General features: G+C 40.2%; 1 protein-coding gene across 4 annotated transcripts; it reads right to left on the bottom strand.

Annotated features, from left to right (window-relative positions):
• Positions 1-809: 809 nt before the first annotated feature.
• On the bottom strand, positions 810-20,910 carry tpd52 (tumor protein D52). Of its 4 annotated transcripts, none has more exons than XM_051391426.1 (7): positions 20,771-20,910; positions 8,746-8,873; positions 7,752-7,900; positions 7,155-7,256; positions 5,562-5,603; positions 4,283-4,331; positions 810-3,296 (listed from the first exon to the last, which is right to left on the bottom strand). In XM_051391426.1, the coding sequence occupies exons 1-7, from the start codon at positions 20,787-20,789 to the stop codon at positions 3,174-3,176; spliced, it is 612 nt and encodes a 203-aa protein (XP_051247386.1). In that variant the 5' UTR covers positions 20,790-20,910; the 3' UTR covers positions 810-3,173. The 4 variants fall into 4 exon arrangements, with proteins under 4 accessions (XP_051247386.1, XP_051247384.1, XP_051247387.1 ...); XM_051391424.1 differs by lacking the exon at positions 20,771-20,910 and adding an exon at positions 12,298-12,960; XM_051391427.1 differs by lacking the exon at positions 5,562-5,603.
• Positions 20,911-21,500: the final 590 nt, after the last annotated feature.

The following is a 21,500-nucleotide window of genomic DNA, read 5'->3' as shown; positions in this document are numbered from 1 at the left end:
ACTTCAAAACCCCCACTTGACGAGGAGTAACTGACTTTCCCTGCCAAATATAAACCACATTATAACAGTGAAATTTAAATTTGTACTTCTGCTTTTGCCACCACTTTAAACAGGATGTTGGCATTCCCCTACAGGCTTTACTCACTCTCTTTTTATAGTATGACATTAAAGTGCCTAAATCAAATCTTTGATGTTTCTCTATTAACATTATTTAATGACCAAATAAGTAAAGAGTTTCTGAAAAACATCCAACCATCATTTACTTTAGATTTAAATCCTGGAGACAGTCCCGCCCACTTCAGACCAGTAAGAGGAGCAAAGACACAAACATATATTTATCTTATATTTATGCTGATAGTAAGAAGCAGATTAAAAACATTTCGGAACTCTCATGTCCTCATTATCCTCCTGGATCTTTTACGGAGAGAGCTACTGACTCTAGGCAGCAGTTATAAATATGAGTAAATCTTGTCTCCTGGTCAATCTGGTCTGGTCTGGATTGAGAAAAATAAAGCCATCCGGTGTTGCTTCTGTTCTTGGCTGCCCTCTTGTGTTTAAAAAAGGTACTGCGGGCGAATATGGCTTTTGTTTTGTCCTCAATCAGTTTCAGTTTTAACCAAAGACATCCAGCTTCTTTTGTCTTCTGTGGTTAATTCAAAAATGTTTTCCCACATTAGACACACTGACGCATTAAAAGTGTCACATCCTTCAAACACAGCGGTACGTTACATTTAAAGGAACTTCCCTCTCAGTCAAACAGGATTCTCACTTTCACCCCCTCGTTGTTACATAAAGACCAAGAATCAGTCTACTTCAGAGGTATTTTTAATTAGAGTACATTTCTTCTCTCCATGGTTCCAATTAAAGAACAAACAAATCCTGTGTGTTGTGTGTATGACTAAATACAAATAAAACCCTCGTGTCTGAGATAAAAGGCTGTAATGAATTCTCACAGTGAACCAGGTCATGGCTGGAAAGTGATGTTACATGAGGACGTGAGATACTGTAGTACTGTTAAAAATCCATTACACTGATGTTCAGCCAGTCGTCCACCAGCGGGGTAAGACTTGTACCAGGACGGTCCGGCTCAAACAAAGACAAGTGTTTGTTTTAAGTCCTTGTGTCCTCCATTTGTGTACCAGAGGAAACCTTGACTGTGTTCAGATTGGCTCTGTTTGCCCTTCAAGTTTTATTTAACTTTCATCAGTAGCCCTGTGTATATTTGTCACCTAGAAAAAGTGTCTGGTGAGAGTAACTGTTCAGTAGTTTAATAGTTTCTAGGATGTAATCACATGAAGCGGTGTGAGAATGTAAAGCCAACCCAAGAGATTGGTCCTGTGATTGAAGATGTAACGCTGATGTTGAACATTTCGAAAAGGTGTTGGTCTGTATGAAAGCAGCATTTTAAGCAAATACTGTATATATATATATATATATATATATATATATAATTCTGCAGTTTGCCAAGACGTTATCAAAAGAGGCAGATTTTGATCGGTTTGTGCAACTTCCTAGAAACTAATCAAAAGAAATAAAAGGTTAAGAGTAACACTAAATCTACAGACATGCGAGCAGCTCTGTGAGGCTGTACATGCTGATTAACCTAGTAAGCAGGTATAGTCTTTATATTATAGTCTTTAGCCCATTAGCTAACATTTACTAATAATTAGCATTAAAAACAAAGTACAGCTGAGACTGGGAACATTAGCTTTCCAACTATTTAGTCTTAAACCATAGAATTGAACAAATTGTGATATATACCCAATGATGGCGCTAGAATGAAAAGTTACGGGACCCCCAAAATTATTACAATTGAGCCGCGGGGGGACATGAATGTTAGTACCAAAATATCAGGCAATCCATCCAATAATTGTTATGATATTTCAGTCTGGATCAAAGTAGTGTACCAACCAACCAACCAACCTATAGTGCCATCTACACAGCACATTATAGGTAACGTTAAGGTAACGTAAACCTTCTCTTACATTAATCAATGTACAAAATAACATCCACCGGAGTCTCCTGCTTTGCTTTTATCTATATTACAGAAAGGGGGAAGCTAGGTGTTAGCTCCCATTCAGAAACAATGGACAAGTGTTTAAATATTGACTCTGGCGCTGAAAGAGACACATTTATTTCACTCTCACCTTGTGTCAAGGCTGAACATTGTGTTTGCTCTGCTTCTGTTCTGCTGATCTTGGCCATTTTCCTGTAGCTATCGAAGCATGGAGATCCTTTTCTGACAGACTCTTAACAATGGGAAAAGGTTGATTTTTATTCTGGAGTGTGTGTTTTGAAATACCAGCTTTGGTATGAGTGGCTGCAGTCGTGACACACTGTTTGAGTAGCTCAGTACTGTGGGTTGAATTACACAAAGTGTTGTACCTATATGACACAAAAAGGCATACATTCATATTCTGAACACTGTGTTAGACTATTTTATGATTGTGCGGTGTCCTAAAATTAATATAATGAAGAAAACGGAAATCAAGGTTGGTCCCAAAATGGAAACCAATAGTAAACCAAGAATGGCCCCAAAATGGAGGCAGACAAAACAAGTGCTTATAATAATAACTCCAACATACTATAATAAGAGCCATGCAGAAGCAACAAGCCAACAAGTGCCTGGTTCACATACAAAGAATAAAGTTTTTAAGTGTAAATCCTTCTCTAAATCAACTTCGTAATTGTAAATCTTTCTCTATTTGTGCAATTTTATACACTCAAAAAAATGTAAAACGGTGTTAATTTTTATAAAGAAAAAATAGGAGCATGTTTGGCATCTGAGCTTTGCTGGTTAGACAAAGGCAGAAAAATAAGGAGTGCGGGAGGGAAAGGAAAGCCATACAACAAGGCAGAGGGCAGGGGGCGGGGGGCAGGGAGGTTTCTCCCACAGCGAGCCAGAATAGACTCAAAAAATATACGACCGGCACGAGACCACACGCCTGCACCCATCCCATGCTTTCAGTTTCCACACTGGTTAACAAGTAAGCACACGTGTCAGACAAAAAAGGACCAGACAATTAGATCACACGGAAGGCTCGGGTAAGTCATTTGTTTCCAATAAAGGGAGACTGGCACACAAAAGTTTAGAGGGCGAGTGTTGACGGCTCAGGGGCTAAAGGGTCAAGTGAGGAGGGGCGGTGAAGAGGTCAGGGGAGGTCAGCCAGGTCTCAGTTCATCGGCGTCTCCTGGGTGGGCAAGCCTTCAGGCTGATCGAGCAAAGACTCGGTGGTGGGACTGCTGCTGTCCTGGTCGCCGGGGTTAGTGGTGGATGCTGATGGAGTCATCTTGGTCTGAAGAGAATAAGGGAGGAAGAATAATGAAATGATGGACTCCCGTTACCCAAGTTAACATGTGAAATATATGTATACAAAAAACAACAAGAAAAAAAGAGAAAAAAAATCTAAATCTGTGGTGAAATATTTTAAACTCAAGGTTCACTTAGTAGATTTTTATAGAACTAAAATGGCGTCTGAAAAAATTACAATTTAGCCTGTAAATTAATCTCTTTAAAGTGAAACTATGAAAGAAAAATAACACAATCTTCCTCTTCTGAATGCAACGTTGAATTCATAAGAAATGAAACGCAACCTCACACCATTCAATACACAGAGGGAATCTGCTGCCACAGCCTTACTTGCTTTGGTATAATCATTAACTCATGGTGGCTAATGTTAGCTAACTGTAGATAACACTGTAGAACTATTATTTCTAGATCTGTTTGCTGGTTGCTTTTTTGGGGGATTTTTAAATTGCGATGCATATTGTAATGTTTTAGGCATTTGTTTGCAATTAATTTGCGGTGGAGAAAAAAAAAACAGTTACAGTTAACTGTTAGAGGTATAAAGTCATTAAAAATCAATGGCAACTTGTCCCAGTGAGAATAAAATCACTAGGAGTTTGGTGACGTATGGCTCAGCGTTTTCTGGAGGGCTATGATTGGTGACAACGATCGGTCGAATCTGAGATTAAAAATTGTAGCAACCGGACAAATGATAGTCAATGAACTATCTGTGACCTCTCAGATAAATCAATAAAGCTATGAATAGAAATATGACATATTACTGATTGAGGGGGCGATGTTTACAATTGAGTTAGGCTAATTCTCAAACCACCTGATCAGGTCGATAGACTTCAATAAGCTGCCAAAGGGCAACATCAAAGTAAAAACACATTACAGCACAAATACAATTGAACTGAATTAGTCACATTTCCTGTATACAGTCCTGGTGGACCTTTAAGTCAAGTGTGGCCATTAGTCCTGTTTTTAATCTGTTACCTTCAAAGTCTCCACTTTCTCCTCAAATGACTTGAAAGTTGGTGCATTCCTGTGTAAGAAAAAGACACAAGTGACAAGATTAGAGACCGACCAACAGCTGATATATCGAACATGCTTATACACTTTTGGGAAAGTGGAGAAGCAGACAACAAAGGGAAGAAGGAGCAGGAACATCCACTGTATTCACACCTTTAGAGGTCATGTTATCTGATACTGAACACAGACAATGCAGGAGTTTCTGAAGTGACCCCATTCTATCCTGTTCTACTGAAAAGGTGCTAAGAGGTGTTCATTTTCATGAAAACGCAATCAAGAGCATGCAGAATGAACAGCTTGAGACGAAGCAACTGTCAACATATTGCTCTAAAATATCAAGTTTGTAGCATTTATTAAAGTTGTGTTTGATTCATACACCTCTGAACACATCTACACAGACTTTAAAAACTACATACTACATTTACAAAGAGCTGTGGAGCTCCGGAAACACAGATGGGTGCTCAGATGTTTTTGTTGGGTATAGATCAGACTGGTTTGTTTGAATTCATGTCATGTTTTGAAGTAGTAATCTTCAGGAGCTGAAATAATTAATCGACTAGCTTATTGAACATTAACAAGCAACTATATAGATAATAGACTAATTGTGACTTCTTTTTTTTTTTTTTTAGCAAAAATGCCAAAAATCCAATGGTTCTAACCTCTCAAATATTGAGATCTTCTGCTTTATTTAGTCTTCTCTGATAAACTAAATCTCTTTGGGTTTTGTAGGTTGGACAAAACAAACAATGTGATGATATCACCTCCAGTTCTAGGAAACATTTTAAATTATTTTCTGACATTTATAGACAAAACAATCAATGATTTAATCAATTAATCATAATCTAAAGATTCATTCATTGATAATGGAAATAATTGTCACTTGCTGTCTGTCTGATCTCACATCCAGACCTGCACCTCATCAAACTCACTAAGATCGGGAGTGCACTGGACAAAACTTATGTCTACTCTAACAGTAAAACCAACCAGAGGAGCCGTTTCTGAGGGTGGGTTCACAGATAAACCAGATAAAATCTTTTGCCGGACTGCTGTAAGCTTTGACGAAACAGAGGTCTGTCCAGGCAAGATTATCAAAGCTGCAGCTTCACTGATAGCTGATTAAGGAGCTCTTAGCGGTGGTCGCCGTTGGCAACCTCAAGGTTACCCTTACGGCCTTTTCATACAATCTATAAACAGGAAAATACAAAACTAAAGCCAAACATTTTCTCCTTTCCCCAGCCCTTACCTCATGACAGGCATACTAGCTGAGTGTTGTAATGAGCGCACGCTATCCGACAGCATTATGGAGAAGAAAGGGGGCATTAGTGGTCATCTTAGCACAGTACAGACAGTTGTACACAGAAAGAACAAGAGAACAAAAGAGACAGGCACACATACAGTACAAACCCTAATTTAATCTACTATATGTTAAATGAGCGAGTATTCTAAGTGCATAAATCCTATTAATCCTGCTTTATCCCATTAAGATCGATTGTGTATTAACACAGTGGGTGTGTGCTAATCCTGTACAACATGGCAAAATATCTTGTCATCACACACAAAAAAACCTGACCACAAAGCATGCATACACACACACACACACACACACACACACACACACACACACACACACACACACACACACACACACACACACACACACACACACACACACACACACACACACACACACACACACACACACACACACACACACACACACCCTTTGACCCCTGTCAGGATGGTCCCACCCCCAAACCAGCTGTGTGTTGAGGCTCATCCACGAGGCTGCATTTCTCAGCACACTGGTGCTTTGAGGGGCCTAATAATCTTGTTTGCGGCTCAGTAATCCAGATAGAAGAAGGGTGACAGGGGAGAAGACGGATTAGGATCTGGGGGGGCAGGGGAGGGATCAACTGGGGTTATATCTCCAATGGAACAATCTGTCATTGGTTTTTTAAAGGCTTATTTAACCAGGGGATATTACCAATAATGTATTATTAGATATAAGAGTAGAAGCCTTTGACACTTTGAAAAGCAAGACGGAAAATCAATCCATTAGATCTATGGCTACCGTAATATATCCCTTATATGAATAACAATGAGTTAATACAGACAGCTGGTGGCTGTAATGTAATTAGAATGGGAATTTAAAGATTATACGAGGTGAAATTGGTTATTAAGGGAGGTAACTAATGTCATCATCATATGACGTGCAAAATGAAATAAAGGCTAGGAAAGACAGGAATATCCATGGCAGCTGGATATTAAATATTAAAAAAGAAATGATGAGAACGATCTAATGGTTCTTCAATGTAAGTCTTGAGAAACCTGCAAAGGTCAAATATTGATGTGTTGTGTGTGCATTTTCAGAAATATGCTCGTTCGCGCTCCCACTGTGAGTTTAAAGGGAAGATCGATACCACTCTTATATCAGTTTGTTAATATAAAGCTAGAGCCAGGAGGAGTTAGCATAGCTTAGCACAAAGACTGGAAACAGGGGGAAACAGGTAGCCTGCCTCAAAACCAAAGGGAACAAAATGCACCAACCAACCCCTGTAAAGCTCCAGAATTAATATGTTATGTCTTGTTAGTTTTATCCATTCACAAACTGAAGTGTAAATTAACAAGTTGCTTTTACACTTAAATTGCCACAAAGTGCTGACTATTTAAATGGATTAAATTGTCAGCACGTTGAGATTTCCGGGCAATTTCTAGGAAATAAATCAGTTATTCAGGTATTCACAAAATGTGCAGTGCAGTGGAACATCAGTGGAATATCATTAACTTCTAAAGTTATTGGATATACCGTCACGCTGATGTCTCATGCCTGACTCACCTGACGTCCTCCAGCTTCCTGGTGATGGCTGAGCCCACATTGGAGAACGCTGCTGTCGCCTTCAGACTCGCCTGAGATAGTGTTTCAGATGTCCTCCTATAGCTGATAGACAGACAGACAGACAGACAGACAGACAGAGTGAGAGAGAAGTGATAGGTCGCAAAAAACAGAGGATATGAGAGTGATGAATACAGACAGAGAGATCTTGGACTGTAAAGAGGCATCAAGGTCAGAACTAAACAATTGAATGTCTTTTTCATTTTGCCAGAAAGCATCAGAATGTTTCTCATTTCCTGTATTGTGAAACCCATCAACACACAGGCAGCTTGTCAAGAGCACTGACATCTCTTTCCTCATTGTTCAGAGGAGAAAAAAAAAACCCCTCTTTCAACAGTGCTGACAGTTTCCAGGGCATTCAGATACAGAAAAAACCCCTCAGCATTATCAAAAGAGCAGAGAATCAGCACAGACCCTTGGTGCATATGTTGGGAAAATGGTGGATAATAAAGCTGTGGGTTTGTGAGGTTTCTACAAAAAAGGTGTAACGGCCTAAAATCAAGAGGCAAAATCTTGATACTGTGGTGGGGGAATTCTTACGCGGTGGAGGTGGTGACCTCCTGCCAGGTTTTGGTGATGTTCTGTTTCAGCTCATTGAGAGGTGTGATGCCCAGCTTCCTCTTAATGTCTGCCAGCTGCTTCTCCTTGGCCACCAGCACCTGGGACAGAGTCTGGATCTCATCCTCAACCTACACACACACACACACACACACACACACACACACACACACACACACACACACACACACACACACACACACACACACACACACACACACACACACACACACACACACACACACACACACACACACACACATTAATTAATTGGTTGATCAACATAAAAGGCAACTAATTTGATATTTTAAACACAAAATGCTAATCATTCTCTGGTTCCTGCTCCAGTGTGAGACGTTTCTGCTCTTTCCTGTTTTTAATATTGAAAGTGAGCATATCTGGATTTTAGACTAGAAACTGACTCATTTCTGACATTTTATAGACCAAACTGACTGATAGATTAACTGATTTTGCAAATAACCGTTAGTTGCTATCCCACTGGCTATTCTATATAGGAAGTAGAGGTTGAGTTACCAATTCTATAATTTGAGAAAGTTTACTTCTTAGAAACGTTCAACTAATGTAAACCTACAATGAATCACAACAGATGGTACACTTCAGGGTTTCCCACCAATATAATCATGGAGAAACAGCTTCTGGAAATATTGTCTGTCATGGGAATTACAAATTGGCAAGTAATCCAACATCTGAAGCCAGGTAAGTGGTTGGATCAGCTACAGGGGCAACAAGGGACCTGAAATGAGCATGTTGTTGTTATGGAAGGCAGTGCTTCTTATATACGTACAAAAAGCACTATGTAAGACCGTCCAAGCATAGGTTACACATGTACAACGTAACACCAGAGTCAAAAACAGCATACAGTTATTTTAAAACTTGAACCCTTCTCCGCAAGATCATGTCCAGCACCTGATCTTGACTTCCTGAACCTCTTGTAATCCCTGATCCCTCTCCTGACCTTGAACAATTCCTCCTGTAGCTCCTGCCGCTCCTCTTCTGTCATGGTCGGGGGAGGGGAAGCGGGTCCAACAGACGTCACTGCATCTTCTCCCATCTCTGGGACTGAGTCTGGATGCTGCTGGGAACCTGGGAGGTGAAATAAAAAGTCAGATACATCCACACCTCCAACATTCCAAGTCATGGGTCCCCTTTAAGGCGCTTTAAGAGTCTCATCTTTTTTTTTAAAGACATATAGGCGCCCATGTTTGTTGTGTGACAGTGAACAGGTGGGGAGAGGGAAAGCTGATGTTGGTTGTCAAACTCAAGCTGTCATGCCGTTCCTGTAGCATGGAAGAAAGGAAGCTGGTAGTTTGTGAAAGTTATAAGAGAGTAAGAAAAAGACAATCAAGGATGCTAAATATGGTGTTTGATGAGAATTGGTAGCCAAGAGGGAAAAGCTTTTTGCGATCCAAAACACAAGTTTCCATTCCTACTGGACATTTGCACAAAACCTTCTCACACACACACACACACACACACACACACACACACACACACACACACACACACACACACACACACACACACACACACACACACACACACACACACACACACACACACACACACACACACACACACACACACACACAGTGTACAGTGTCTTTGATGTTGCAGTCTCTGACAGGGCTGTGCCCAGTAGGAGCACCATTGCATCAATAATACAAAGAACTTTCTAGATGGAGACATCCTGGGCTCAGACAGCGTGAGAGAACACAGGAGCAAAGGGGTTGTTAGGAGCCGTCAGTCAAAAGGACAACAGCGGGTGAGGATGTTGTGAGCCGGCGCGGTGCTGGAATAGGGAAATACAAACGTGTCTCTGTGGTTATTTTCTTTTATCTGGTCTTCCTGAGAATTTCAGGGATTCAGAGCGAAAATGTGACGGTATTAAAAAAAAAGAAGAAACACCCCCCAAGAGTTGAATTAAATGATGTGGGAGGAAGGACACACAAAAAAGGAACTTCTAGAGAAAAGGAAATAGGACTGCACCGTGTCAGTACCTCACGGCACTCAGGCCTTATAACTTCTGAACCATGGTGCAAAACATTAACATTAGCTGTCAAAAAGCATTCTGAATATGCACTGAAGGTCCAAAACAAATATTCTGATCACATTAGCTAGATCTGCAGCAACCAACTGCTGCTCAAACACACAAAAAAACTCAAGTAGGCATTTTCAAACATTGGAATAAAGATGCACAACAGTAACTAACTCTGGTTTAAAGTTGTAAGTCTGTTTTACCTCTGACCACGCTCAGCATCACTAATGGATGTGGTCAGAAATGTGCTCTTTCCATCCTATGATCCCTGACCCCATAAAATATATATTTTTTAACTGAACAAAACCCCACATCCTCTCCTCCCACCTCATTCCAGAACACTTGGCGGCCATCCTCTCTTTCATGTCACACCCTGATACTCCCAATAAAACATTTTAACTGAGACAGAACATTTGTCGAGAACAGAGATACCAAAATCACAAGAATCTTGCAATATATACTCCCACAAAGACAGAGACAGTGGAATGTCCTCAGAACCGTCTGGAGAGCTGCTCGTGAAGCCGTCCAATCACACGGTGTTAACATAAAACTCAGGACTGGGTGGTGCCACTGCTCGTTCTTACACAAAATTAATACCATGGGAATAAGGATAGCTGATTGGATGAAAAGTGAAAATATTTACATGTCAAAACATGCATGAGGTTACATTTAAAGTGAGTAAATCATCTGACACAGGAAATGGAGGTGGGCATTACAGTAATTAGGTGAGAGGAAATGCAGTGGAAATGTCTTTTTCAGCCTTCAGCAAGAAACCACCCCCACGATTTCCTCAGAAGCATTACACTTCATCTGCCCTGAAGGTCTTTTCCCCTCATATATCTTTCTCTGGTCTTACATTTGCCCCCCTCCTCCCATTACTGGTGATACAGCAGTGACACACACTAACCCCCCCCACACACACACACAGAATATACAGATACACACCTGCTTACAGTGACAGAATTGTGTAATGGACACTTCCCCTTATAACGGCTGTGCTTCAGTATAATAGGACAAACTACTTTTATATTTCACCACATTATGCTGCTCGAGTGCTGAACATTTATTTGCCTCCAGAGTTTTTGTAAGATCACAGTGAGGGGTGAGAAGAACAGGCTCTGCGGGCCATCACCTCGCCTGAGTTATCTGCTATGTCAAATTTTGTAACACGTTGCTGCAGGCGGCAAAATGTTAAATCTGTATGTCTGAGTGTGGAGGTAGCTATAGAGTGACTGTATGATTTGTTTCCATCAGTAGATGCATAGAGCGAGAGAGAAAAAACAGACAGTGTGTGTAGGCAGAAGTTTGGCTTGCTACACCAAACTGCATACCCGCCCACATTACTGCCATACCCCTCTGCTGTAGTTCACTTCCTCTTAAGACTATCGTGTTCAAATCCACAAAAACTAATTAGAAAAGTAAAGCTATAAAGCTGAAGCATGCATTTAACACATAATTATCTCTTCTTTTTTACAGTGACAAGCAAACAATGCTACTGTTAAAAAAGTAAAAAACTATCAATGAAAACCTCCATACCTGTATATACCATAACAAAACAATAAAAGCTTTTTCTGTGGCAGTGTGGCAAAGACAAGATAAAAAAAAAGCAGTCACACCAGATTTGTTATGAAGACATTTCTGTTTCTCTCCAATCCAAACTCAGCTGACAATATTAAGTTATCCCTGATTCGCTGGGCTACGTTTCCAGAAAGCTCAAGTTTATTAAATTTTGTTTGTGAGACAATGGAACAAACAGCACATCAGCTGCCACCAAAATGTGGCTCTGACGTACTGTACAACATAATCTTAACTTCACTCAACAGATTGACTGATGTGACGGAAAGCATTACACCAGGGATATTATATGGTCTCTAATTCCTACATTGAAAGACGGCACAATATCAAATATGGGCCATTTTCTAAATGTGGACCCCAAAAGATATGCCAACACCTCCTTGGCATTAAAAAAATCATAACTTCTAACTTTAAGAAAGCACACACAGCAATCTTCAATGCAAATCTATGAGCACACAACACCAGCCTACTGCGTGTGTGACCAAAACATTTGGTGAGCAAAGCATGGTCGGTTGGAGCAGAGATTTGAGCGATGAAATAATCATAAGCATTCCAAAATAGATTGAGTCTCATTTAGAAGTGATGATTTTCTAAAAAAGTAAAAATAAAAAGCAGTTTAGAAGCCTGAAAACTAAATGAAACTGCAAATCTGCTGTCACACACACAGCTCCCAGTTTCCCCAAATTCTTGCTGTCCATTGAACCAAACCCATGTTTTGTCTTTCTGTCTCTCACACACACACACACACACACACACACACACACACACACACACACACACACACACACACACACACACACACACACACACACACACACACACACACACACACACACACACACACACACACACACACACCTCCTCCGCCCAGCCTCTCCCTTTCCTCCTTGTGATTACCTCTGGTTTTGACAGCTGGCGAACTGGGCGGCGTGTCGCTGTAGGCCGGGGAGAGGTAGAGGTAGTTGGTGTTGACTCCTTGTTCAAAGTCAAACGGAGAGTGATATTCCTCCAGCGGCTCCATGTTTATGGCCCGTGGTGTGTTGACGGTCGGAGTGACAACCACCTCCCTACTGTCACCACTACCTAAGCAGAAACAGCCAAATGCTGATTGCCTGCATGTGATCCAGGCGCGTGCTGGCTCTGTGACTCCTTGTGTATGGCGTCCTGGACTCTTGGTGTGTGTGTGTGTGTGTGTGTGTGTGTGTGTGTGTGTACAGACAGGCCGAATATCCAAGTGTGTGTATGTACGTGGGAGGAGATTTTTGTATTGGCTTTCAGGTAGTCAGAAGGTCGGAGTGAGAGAACACTTCTCCCTTGTCAGTTTCTGCAGCAGGCCAAGGGGCTCTGATCCCTCTGGTCCTTTTCTCGCTGTTAATAAGTTACCTGTCCCTTCAAGCAGCTGTTACATCAGACACACTCACACTCTCGCCACACACATACGCACCCTCCCTCTTCCTCTCCACCGTAATCCCAAAGGTCAATTCTCAGTCCATCCTACAAATTTCTGCCGTTCTCAGATGTTGGCCGTCGTTAGCAGAGCTAGTGCTGCAGTATTGCGTGACACTCCAGTTCCAATACTCTCAGGTCTCTTTGTCAATTCCCTCCCTCCCTTTACTTTCCGTCATCAAGCCTGTCATCCAAGGAGGAAATAAAAGAGGTCTCATTTGTGTGGGCTGGTCATGTGATGTGTGTGTGTGTGTGTGTGTGTGTGTGTGTGTGTGTGTCTCTGTGTGTGTGTGGGGGCATTAGATGAAAAGCATAATCTGCAGTGTCCCAGATTACAGCAAAGCGCTAATCCAGGGCGGCCAGTCCAGCTTGGAGTAGCAGTAATGCTAGTCAGATAGAGTGGAGGGGAGAGGATGCCAGAGGCTACACTTGGTATTGTGTATGTGTGTGTGTACTTTAGGGAAAGTGCACTATGGTGTGGTAAGGAGAGCATGTACATGTACACGTGCCGCTGTGTGATGTTTGTGAGTTCATACTAGGCCTGCAATTAATGATTATTTTCAGCCATCAATCAGATTATTTTCTTGATTGACTGATTGATACATAATATGTCCAAAATACCCATCACAATTTTTAAAAGCCTAAGCTGATATATTCAAATTCTTTGTTTTGGCTGTCAACCAGTCCAAAAACCGAAAGATATTTATTTTAATATCACAGAGGAGTAAGAAAACCAACAAATATGCACATTTGAGAAGCTGGAATCAGTAAAATGTTGGCCATTTTGCTTGGATTTCTTAAACATACTACAATTAAGTTTTTAGCTGGTTAATATAAAACACTCTCTATGACCTATATAAACCAAAAAGACCATCAGCGATAGGATTGGCTGTTTCTAGTTCTTCATAACGCCTGGCCACCGGGTCGGATTGCCCTTAAAAATCAGACAAAGAGAAGAAACCTAACCGCTGTTGTCCACAGGGGTCGCCAGGATCAACACAAAATGAAAGTCTCTTGTTGATGCTTTAAATGATAAGCTGATGATCAAAATAGTTGCCAATTAATTTTCTGTAATAATAATAATAGCGCTTCTGGTTCACAAGCAAGTATTAACATCCTTATCACTTGGTCACATAAACAGATTTAAACACATGTAGGCTTTTACACGGTACATTATATATATATATATATATATATATATATATATATATATATGTGTGTGTGTGTGTAACTACCAAACCACATAAAACACTGATCAAATATTTAGAGGTAAGAATTCAACCTGCACAAAGAGAGCAAATATGCAGGTATAAGTCATGTCTCATTTCATTTAAATACATTCATGGAGTGTCAATAGAAATCAGGCTTCTCGGTGTGCGTGCACCTGCTGGTACTTGCAAGGCTGCAGCGAAGTGGAAAAGCAGTCTGGTGACATTCCAGCACTAGTATTATGACTGAAGATGTAGATGCTGTAAAGATTTAGAGTAGCTAAAACAAAATGGAGAGAGTCATCCTGAGCATAAAATTGGTCAGAACATGAGAGTACAGTATAGAGAGCTGTAAGAAATCAGGATTACTGCATGATAACTATTCCTAGAAGGAAGCACGCCTAATATTCTAACGTGAAAAGATTATTGTGTGATACCTTAGGACAGAGCACACAGGTGGCAGAAGGTTGGCAGAAGGAAAACCTATGTTTTGACCAATGTAAACATCAACACATGAAGGCTCATTCACACAAAAACAGCCAAAGTAATGTCAAAGAAAAAAACTGACCTAAACTGTTCACAGTACACTGATTTCCCATCCACCATTCCTCTGCAGTTTAGAGCCAGGCGAGCATGTTTGTGCGATCTTGTACAGGAAATACTTTGCATTAAAGGGAGAACGACGGGGGCTGTCCTGAAGTATTGAAGTACTGGGGGACAAATTCCACAATCATCTATGTCCAAGTGAAGAGAGTGGAGTTTTCAACTTTCAACTCAAGCTGTGTGTACTATAAAATATATGAAAGGGTACATTTTTCTATAGAGAATGATAGAAGTGATGATGTTCTGTACAATCCAAATCACATGTATGCAAGTCCAGCTAATGTAACTGTACTGTGGCTTGATCTGCAGTGTCAGGCTTCATTACATTGTGTTTCCACTGAGCAAGGTCAGCCCAGGAAGTGACACACATACAGTCACTCGTCGCAAACTATCAAATATCAACATGCACTGAAATAGGCCCGTATCAAGGACAATGAATCCTTGCCAGTATCTTTCATTTCTTGCTTCTCATATTTTGTCTTTTGATTCATTTTTGTGAAAAGGCAACCAAAACTGTGCATCAATATTGCAACTAAAAGTCTTACATATCCAATAACAGGTGCACACACAAGCCTGTCTATACCCCCCCATCCATAAGCCCCTCCTTTCACAGTGAAAAGCCAAATCGGTTTAAGTGTGACACATCTGAGGCTGCATTATTCTGAGACAAAATAATACAGTTAAATGTTTATTAATGGTAAGATAAAAAGATAAATTGTTTGTTTTTTACATCTTAATTAATACTCAACATCACTTCCTCCCTGCAGCCCTGCTGACCAGTGGAGCCACTGAATCATGAGTGACACTTGATTCATGTGACATTAGTTAGAAAACCACCGGTGTGCTGAAGTCACAAATTTACTTTTAAAATAATCTCTAAGCCAAAAAATCTCATCATTCTGTTCTTGTATTGGACTGGATCGTTTAATATGTTTGATTTATAAACCGAAACAGACAAGAGCGTGAAAAACAACCCATGGCACCCAGACTGTAACCAGGAACAAACAGCCATTTTCAAGTGGTTAATGAAGCACAGCATGACATCAATTACCTCACTATTCATGGCATACCCTGTCACATGATTAACTTAAAACAAGAATCATGAGACATGGATGACTTGGGATGCAGTGAGAGGGTCCACAAAGTTCCCATGACATGTGCATCATGGGAAAACAGTAAGAAGGGCAGAGAGCGGCTACACCTCAGATAAAACACATATACTGTAAATGTAGTGTGTACAGTAAATGGACACCTGAATGAATGAATGAATGATTTATTCTTTACTATAGAGACGGTGTCGTGTCTTCATCTCTCTAATACATTTTAACAATTTGAGTCATCCCACAAATGTGTGTCTGTGTAACTGAGGCTCTCTGTGGCAGGATTGTAGATTCACATCTAGATTACAGCTGTTTAAAAGGAGCAGTTTGACATATTTTTGGAAATATAATTATTGGTTTTATTGCCAAGAGTTAGATGAAAAGACTGATACCATTCTCATGTCTGTACAGTAATTACGAAGCTACCACCAGAATCCAGTTAGCTTAGCTTAGCTTAGCATAAAGACTAGAAACAGCTAGCCCTGTCCAAATGGAATAAAATCCTACCACCACCTCTGAAGCTCCCTAAACGACACATAAAAACGTTGTTTGTTTAATCGGGATTGTTTAATCCGTGGTTTATACTGTATAAACACTAAATTACCTATTTAACATAAAGACATTAGTGAACAATCTACTCATCTCAGTCTTGGCAAGAAAGCAAACAAGCCTATTTGTCAAAACATATTCCTTCAAACAAGATAGACATACAAAATCACGTTAATTCTTCAAACCTAAGGTCTGACATCTGCAGACCTATCCTGAATATATACAGGACAATGACGTTGAAGAAGAGGCCTGTTTCCGTAGTGATAAGAGTTACCCAGTGACAGTTGGGGGACTGTGCACACAGTATGATGGTTGATGCAGGGAAAGTTGCGTGTGGCCCAGCTCTAAAACAAATTTCCTACATCTCATTCTATTTGGCTCGTAAATATAAAGCTAATGGAGGTTATACAGTATTATCTGTATTTCTTTTTTAAAAATTACTTTTATTATTATTCTTATTATTCTTATTATTATTAAATGCAGTTATAATCCTGTACTGTTTCAATGACATCTCACACAGGCTCACACTCAAGACACTTCCACCGGCTATTATTAATACTATATTAATTAACTGAGAAATATAAAAACTAAAGCTCTGCAAAATTTGTCCAAAGTTATGTGCAACAAACAATAGAGGGATGTCTCTCAGGAATCAGGAGTTAGGCCTACACCAGCACAGTATTTGTACATCTCATTTACCAATATAAGTTAATTTCTTAGGTTATGTTATTTAGGTTTTATACTCTATACACCGACTATGCTCCATCTGACAGTGAGGCCCCAAGTTTCTCTCTACAGTGTCATGTTGGAAGATACTGAGCCTGATGCCAGAGCTACCAGACGGGTGAGACCTCTGCTTGGCCAAATCTCACACGTTAATGACAAATTCTCCATAAAGAACACATATAAAAAAATGTAATAATCATATCATAATTTCAGCTGATCATTTCTGTGGTTTCAAAGTTAGGTAAAAAAGACAATCAAAGACTGCATTTTAGTGCTACATCAGATCATTTACACATACATGACATGTTTAGTACTGACATCTATATTTAGGTTATCTTTGCCTGAACTTGTCTTTTCATAAATGTTTCCATTATCCTCTCTCAGTGCTGCTGGGAGCTGACAGAGCCCATACAGAAGCTTTAAAAGGCTGGCCTGTTCATTATATAGAACATAGGGGACAATTCATCATATAATACCACATTTGCTAACTTTAATTCATGGAACGAGGAGCTCAAAGATCAAAGTTTTAAAATACACAAGGGGATTTCCCTTTAATCTTTGAGATGAAATGTGCAAATCTGGTGACACCAGTGAACCGGGGCAGGTTCTGTGGTTAGGCTCAGAGTTTCAGGTAGCATGTTTTAGCTCAATGATGGCTCACATCCAACCCGTCAAGAGCTCTTTTTGCAACGACTTGTGACAACCACAACTGGTGTGTTTTTTTAAGTAAGTGACAGTTTTGCCAAAAAAAGTGTCCAGTTCCACCTACATGGAACAATTACACAAGAGTTGCAGTTGTATTTGACCGACAATACTCACATGATAGATCAATACTTTAATTTACCCTTGAAATTTTGCCATGACATGATCTTAAATACACGTTTTGAAAGTATGATGTTGTTTCTAACTCGAACAAGTCCGCTGTATGTGGTTGAGGAGATGTGAGACTTCCCCTGACCGTACACACAGCTGAAAGCATCCAGTTGTGCCTCATTGAAATCTAATAAGGCAAAAATGTTGGCCACTGCTCATGATCAATCTCATTAGACAACCGAGTCGAAAAACAAGATAGATTGGTAAGCCTGACCTTCTCGTTTTTGAACATCTGATTTGAGCAAAGGCCATAAGCTTCTATCAAGAAAGCAGCAGAAACCAGAAACAGGCTACACCCAGACAACAGTCAAAAGTTGTTTGGATTATGAATGACATAATCCCACATTCTGGTCTATGTAGACATCTGGAGTGAAATATTCTGGAGGAGTTTAAGTGAATAACACACACTCATGTGTCAATGATATCAACCGCCAACTTCTTCAGAAAGAGATGTGATTTTTTTAGAAATTAGACACTTTCATCAGGCTTTAATTTGGTGCATGAGGCCTGGACATTTAAAACATTTTTGCTTTTTTCCCCAGATGTTCACACTATAAGTACACAAATGTACAAATACTACAAATGCTAGCAAATCAAATAAAGTTTTCTTCAATACATCACATGGTCAAACTATGTGCTTGTTCCCAAAGACAACCTCGAATTCCAGACACTGCACTAAAAAGGAAGAACAGCAGAAACAACGAAAATTCACTCCTGGAAACTCCTTTCAATGCATGAAAAGCAAGCACAAAGAAAGAGATGTTTGCTATCAAAAAGGTCATCTAAGTACACACAATCAGTGGAGAGCAGGCACCACTCCCCTGAAAGCTTCTTTGAAAGCTGCAGTCAGACCACTCAATATGCATACTGACCTCCCTCCTGCTAAACTCTGCTAAACTAACACCTGAACACTAAGTGCAATAAAATGATAACACGATGTAAAAGGGGAAATCGATAATGAGAGGTTTCAAAGTGCCTTTTAGTCTCAAATACTGGTGACTGTGCAGGCTGAAATCCAACAGGTGACAGTGACAAGGAAAAACATTAACAAGGATGCAGGTAGATGGTGCCAGGATACAGCTGACATAGATACCTGCATGAAAGAGTGACAACAACATGGACTTCACGGTCTGTTGTCAAAAGAGTGTGACTATAAAAAAAGAGAACTCATTAGTTCCTATGATGAGGTTTTGAATGAGATACAATGATAACTAGAAGAATTTTACTTCTGCAGGCAAAAGAAGTGAACAAACACAGTAGTCCTGCAGTAAAGTTTGCTTTTTGACTGACAGTTTATTCTATTTTTTGCTGTTTCACTTGATGCACCAACACATGAAACAGTGGCTACCGTAAACCACAAAGGCAGCACGATAAAGTCATATTGTGATTTTGATATCAGTCAGAAGCACTACAGAGGAAAATAATTGTAACTTGGTAAGGGAAAATGTTAAAAGCATGAGCAAAGCACAGGAAACCTACACTACCAAAGAGGAACCATGGTCACAAGACAAGTAGCCCCTAACTAACAGTGACTAAGATACAATTTTCTTAAAAATACCATTAAGATCATGGAACACCTCACAGAGACTAAGAGGCTTGAATTACAAACATAGACCTCATTCAGTGTGATAATAATAAGGATGAACAGGTTACATCTGTCAATATACAAAAAATGCTGCAACTTTTTCTTTTCCAACATTTCTCACTTTGAGGCCAAAAAATACAACATGCAGACATCAGGAAATGACATTTCTGCAGTGGTGGTGGGTGAAGGGAAATGAGGTCAGGGCTGTGCCTTGTTTACCTAGCATCCCCTCCAGGTGAACAAATAGTCACTTGCCTCTTTCTTTCTTTCCACAAGAACTTCAAGATCTTGTAATATGCAAATAAAATACAAGAAAATAGTGTTTTTATCAACTAAACTGAGTCTTACATACAAGCTTTATTTACTTGCACTTGCCTGAGAAGCAGCTGTCCTAAAAGGCAAACCTGGAGGATGGGTAAGGGCAAGTAAGTGGAGCAGAGGTATGAGAGAGCAGATGGCTGCCGAGCAGGAGCGGAAATGTCCAGGTAGGTGGAGGGGAGGAAAGGAAGCAGGAATGGCAGGTACAGTGCATTCACAGCATACCCTGCGGTTCATACACTCGCCCTCCTCTTTTTCTATTAAAATGTTGGGCACTCCCACACCTGTGCTGAGGCCTGCTTGACCTGGTTTACAAACCTCCCAGCCTTCAGACATTGACTGATGTAGAATGGGGCTGTGCTGCTGTCAAACTGAGCATATGCAATCATTGATCTTTTGAAAAACGACCAGGAATGAGGACTTCTAGTGTGACTTGACTAGAACAGGTGTAAGTGGGACATTTAGAGACCATGTGATAAGCTGTCAAACGGGTGTAACCTACTTTTACAGGTTAAGTTCTCAGTGAATATCCCAATACCGACACATGATCAAGTGTTTCATTTGATCAGTTCTACCAAATTAACGTTTAATTTATTTTATTTTTTTACCTGGACAGTGACAACTTCCTCTTTCGTGTTTTTACTGAAGTAGTTAGCTTACAGGCTGTTTAGTACATGATGGAACAAATGCTGTGTAACACTCAACTTCCGTGATATTTCTGGTGAAGATGAACACTCTGTTGATTAATCCGAAAGCTTTATTTTCTTCCTAGAGTCTCTTCTTTATCTCTGTCCAAAAATAAAATGCACTTTATTTGAGTGTGAAAGGTAGCATATGTTCACAGCGGTCTAACTTCACTCCCCAACGCAAACTTAGCTGAACTTAGTTTGCTAACAACTCTCATGTGAGACAAAATCCCTTTACGGTAAGAACAAAGCCACTGAGAGATAAAAACAAATTACCTTGCTCTGTGTCCTCCATTGTACGGCTGAGCGTTGTTTCTGCTCGTTTTTATGTCCAGAGGCTGCAGGTTGTTCACTTGGCTGCAGCAGACCTTCCTGCTTGCTCTCTCTCTCTCTCTCTCTCTCTCTCTCTCTCTCTCTCTCTCTCTCATGTTGCCAGGCAGCACCGACGTGCGGGGTGGGGTTCGCCGTGACGTCATGACGCAGCAGTGTAAACAGAGGCGAGCACGTGGATGAAGTTTTACACCGTCAACAACGCGCAGCTGCACACGGTTTTTTTTTTTTTCTTTTTTACACCGTACAAAACAAACTTAAAGCGTGCATAAATACCATAGCTCAGGTCTATATATTTAGATAATACTAATGGTAGTGCAGTACTTACATGTGTAAATATAATAGAGTATAATAATACAGGGACACACTCATGTATAGAAACACAATCTATCACTAATAAACCTGCTGATTCTGATCCCAAGGAGAGGCAGGGGCAGAGCAGCACTTGTGCAGTATAGCTGAACACTTTGTCTTTTTAAATAAAAAAATCTTTAAAATATTAGTAAACCTAAAACCTAGAAGGGCTCTAGTGTGCCACATATGTAGAAAAGGTATTAACCTGTTGTAATTATATACAGAGGAAACAATATCAGTGGAAATAATGTTAGGAATGTAGCTTTATTTGTCTACTGATATAATTAATATGACTGGATACATTATTGTCACATTTCCATGT

The sequence above is a fragment of the Dicentrarchus labrax genome, unplaced genomic scaffold, assembly GCF_905237075.1.
Source record: "Dicentrarchus labrax unplaced genomic scaffold, dlabrax2021, whole genome shotgun sequence".
In the NCBI taxonomy this organism is placed as follows: Eukaryota; Metazoa; Chordata; class Actinopteri; family Moronidae; genus Dicentrarchus; species Dicentrarchus labrax.
The sequence above is the reverse complement of the archived record's forward strand: the minus strand, read 5'-3'. Positions and strand labels throughout refer to the sequence as shown.

What these genes read in the sequence shown, in the direction of transcription:
- tpd52 (XM_051391424.1), bottom strand. Translation starts at nt 12,421, where the DNA reads ATGGAGCCGCTGGAGGAATATCACTCTCCGTTTGACTTTGAACAAGGA. An exon ending in AGGAAGCTGGAGGACGTCAG is followed by an intron (nt 5,604 to 7,154) that starts GTGAGTCAGGCA and finishes GCTGTCGGATAG; the next exon opens with CGTGCGCTCATTACAACACT. An exon ending in AGAAAGTGGAGACTTTGAAG is followed by an intron (nt 3,297 to 4,282) that starts GTAACAGATTAA and finishes TATTCTCTTCAG; the next exon opens with ACCAAGATGACTCCATCAGC.